We start from the raw sequence: 736 nt of genomic DNA, 5'->3' as shown, positions 1-736 counted from the left end.
GGGAGCAGCAGCTGAAGCTCTCCCTGCAGTCGGGGCATTCGTAGGGTCTTCCCTTACTGGTGGGTCCGTTGGTGATAGGTCAAGGTAGAGCTGTGGGAGAAGCTCTTCCCACACTCCCCACACTTGTAGGGCCTCTCCCCAGTGTGGATGCGCCGGTGGGTGACGAGGTGGGAGTTGTGTTTGAAGCCCTTCCCGCAGTCGGTGCAGCGGAAGGGCCTCTCCTCTGTGTGTGTCCGCTCATGCAGGAGGAGATTGGAGCTGCTCTGAAACCTCTTCCCACATTGCAAGCACTTGTAGGGCCGTTCCCCAGTGTGGATGAGCTGGTGGGTGTGGAGGTGGGAGCTGTCCCTAAAGCTCTTCCCACATTCCCCACACTTGTAGGGTCGTTCCCCAGTGTGGATACGCTGGTGTCTGATCATGCTGGAGTTGTGCCGGAAGCTCTTCCCACATTCCAAGCACTTGTAGGGCTGTTTCCCAGTGTGGATGCGCTGGTGTGGGATCAGGGTGGAGCTGTCCCTGAAGCTCTTCCCACATTCCCTACATGTGTAGGGCCGTTCCCCAGTGTGGATGAGCTGGTGCTTGCGGAGGGTGGAGCTGTAACTGAAGCTCTTCCCACATTCCCCACACTTGAAGGGTCTTTCCCCAGTGTGGGTACGCTTGTGTTTGATCAGGTTGGAGTTCTCCCTGAAGCTCTTCCCACATTCTCTACATGTGTAGGGCCGTTCCCCAGTGTGGA

The 736-nt window shown here is 57.6% G+C and overlaps 1 protein-coding gene across 1 annotated transcript in view; it reads right to left on the bottom strand.

Annotated features, from left to right (window-relative positions):
* The window catches only part of LOC114072642 (zinc finger protein 239-like), a 7,990-nt gene continuing 7,254 nt past the window's right edge, over nucleotides 1-736 (bottom strand). Inside the window, exon 3 of the mRNA XM_027910518.1 lies at nucleotides 1-736. Coding sequence (XP_027766319.1) covers nucleotides 54-736 — 683 coding nt within the window. The 3' untranslated portion in view covers nucleotides 1-53.

Source organism: Empidonax traillii, unplaced genomic scaffold, assembly GCF_003031625.1.
Source record: "Empidonax traillii isolate 1590-97213 ecotype Southwest subspecies unplaced genomic scaffold, ASM303162v1 scaffold3646:size23432, whole genome shotgun sequence".
NCBI lineage: Eukaryota > Metazoa > Chordata > Aves > Passeriformes > Tyrannidae > Empidonax > Empidonax traillii.
The sequence above is the reverse complement of the archived record's forward strand: the minus strand, read 5'-3'. Positions and strand labels throughout refer to the sequence as shown.